General features: G+C 53.8%; 1 protein-coding gene across 1 annotated transcript in view; it reads left to right on the plus strand.

Annotated features, from left to right (window-relative positions):
• LOC112147723 (receptor-type tyrosine-protein phosphatase F) overlaps nucleotides 1-849 on the plus strand; it is a 112633-nt gene that overhangs the window by 30685 nt on the left and 81099 nt on the right. The window contains exon 3 of the mRNA XM_036216241.1: nucleotides 651-796. Within this exon, the coding sequence (XP_036072134.1) occupies nucleotides 651-796 (146 nt within the window). The remainder of the gene's footprint in view (nucleotides 1-650; nucleotides 797-849) is intronic.

The raw sequence follows: 849 nt of genomic DNA on the forward strand, positions 1-849 counted from the left end.
ATGGATGGATGATGGATGGATGGATGATGGATGAATTTAATGAATAGATGTAGAATAAAAGGATGGATGGTCAATTATAAATGGATGGATCACAGATTATCTGGTGGATCATGTAATCAGGATCGATTCTATTAAACGGTTTTATTCTGCTGTTTCTTCCTAACCCCCCTGGGGGGGGCTCCACGATGATCAGTGCACGCTTCAGGGTAACATGGTAGTTGGGATGCTGTATCAAGGTGACCTTTGACCTCTGAAGACTTGTCTCTGCCCCCCCCGTGGGTAGGTAGAGTGGAGGTTGTTCCTCAGGTGGAGCTGCAGGTGTAGTCAGTACATCCTGTCACGAACAGTCTCTGTTCACCTCTCATGATTGTGGGCGGAGTCACCTGCTGAACCTTCAGGCTGAATGAAGAGAAGCAGGTGGAGGTGTTCTCCGCCCGAGCTGCTGTGATCTGTTGGTGTCCGTGTGCTGGCTGTCGCAGTGACATGCAGACGCACCTGTGTGACTGAGCTACAGGTGTGCTCTTCTTTACCTGCACGCCGCCTGTCAGGCCGTCTTTGTGAGGAAAACGTGATACAGCAGCACCTTCACCTGTTCTACCTCCCAGTAACGTCTCTCCTTTGTCTGCCCCCCACCCCCCCCCTTTTCCCAGGCTTGCCAAGTTTTGTCAAAATCCCTGAAGATCAGACCGGCATCTCGGGGGGCGTGGCCTCGTTTGTGTGCCAGGCCTCCGGGGAGCCCAAACCCAGGATCACCTGGATGAAGAAAGGAAAGAAAGTCAGCTCCCAGCGCTTCGAGGTGAGGCTTCGCTGGACGCCTGTCTGCTGGGGCGCGAGGGGGCGCCCCCCAAC

This window comes from Oryzias melastigma, linkage group LG17 (assembly GCF_002922805.2).
Source record: "Oryzias melastigma strain HK-1 linkage group LG17, ASM292280v2, whole genome shotgun sequence".
Classification (NCBI taxonomy): Eukaryota; Metazoa; Chordata; class Actinopteri; order Beloniformes; family Adrianichthyidae; genus Oryzias; species Oryzias melastigma.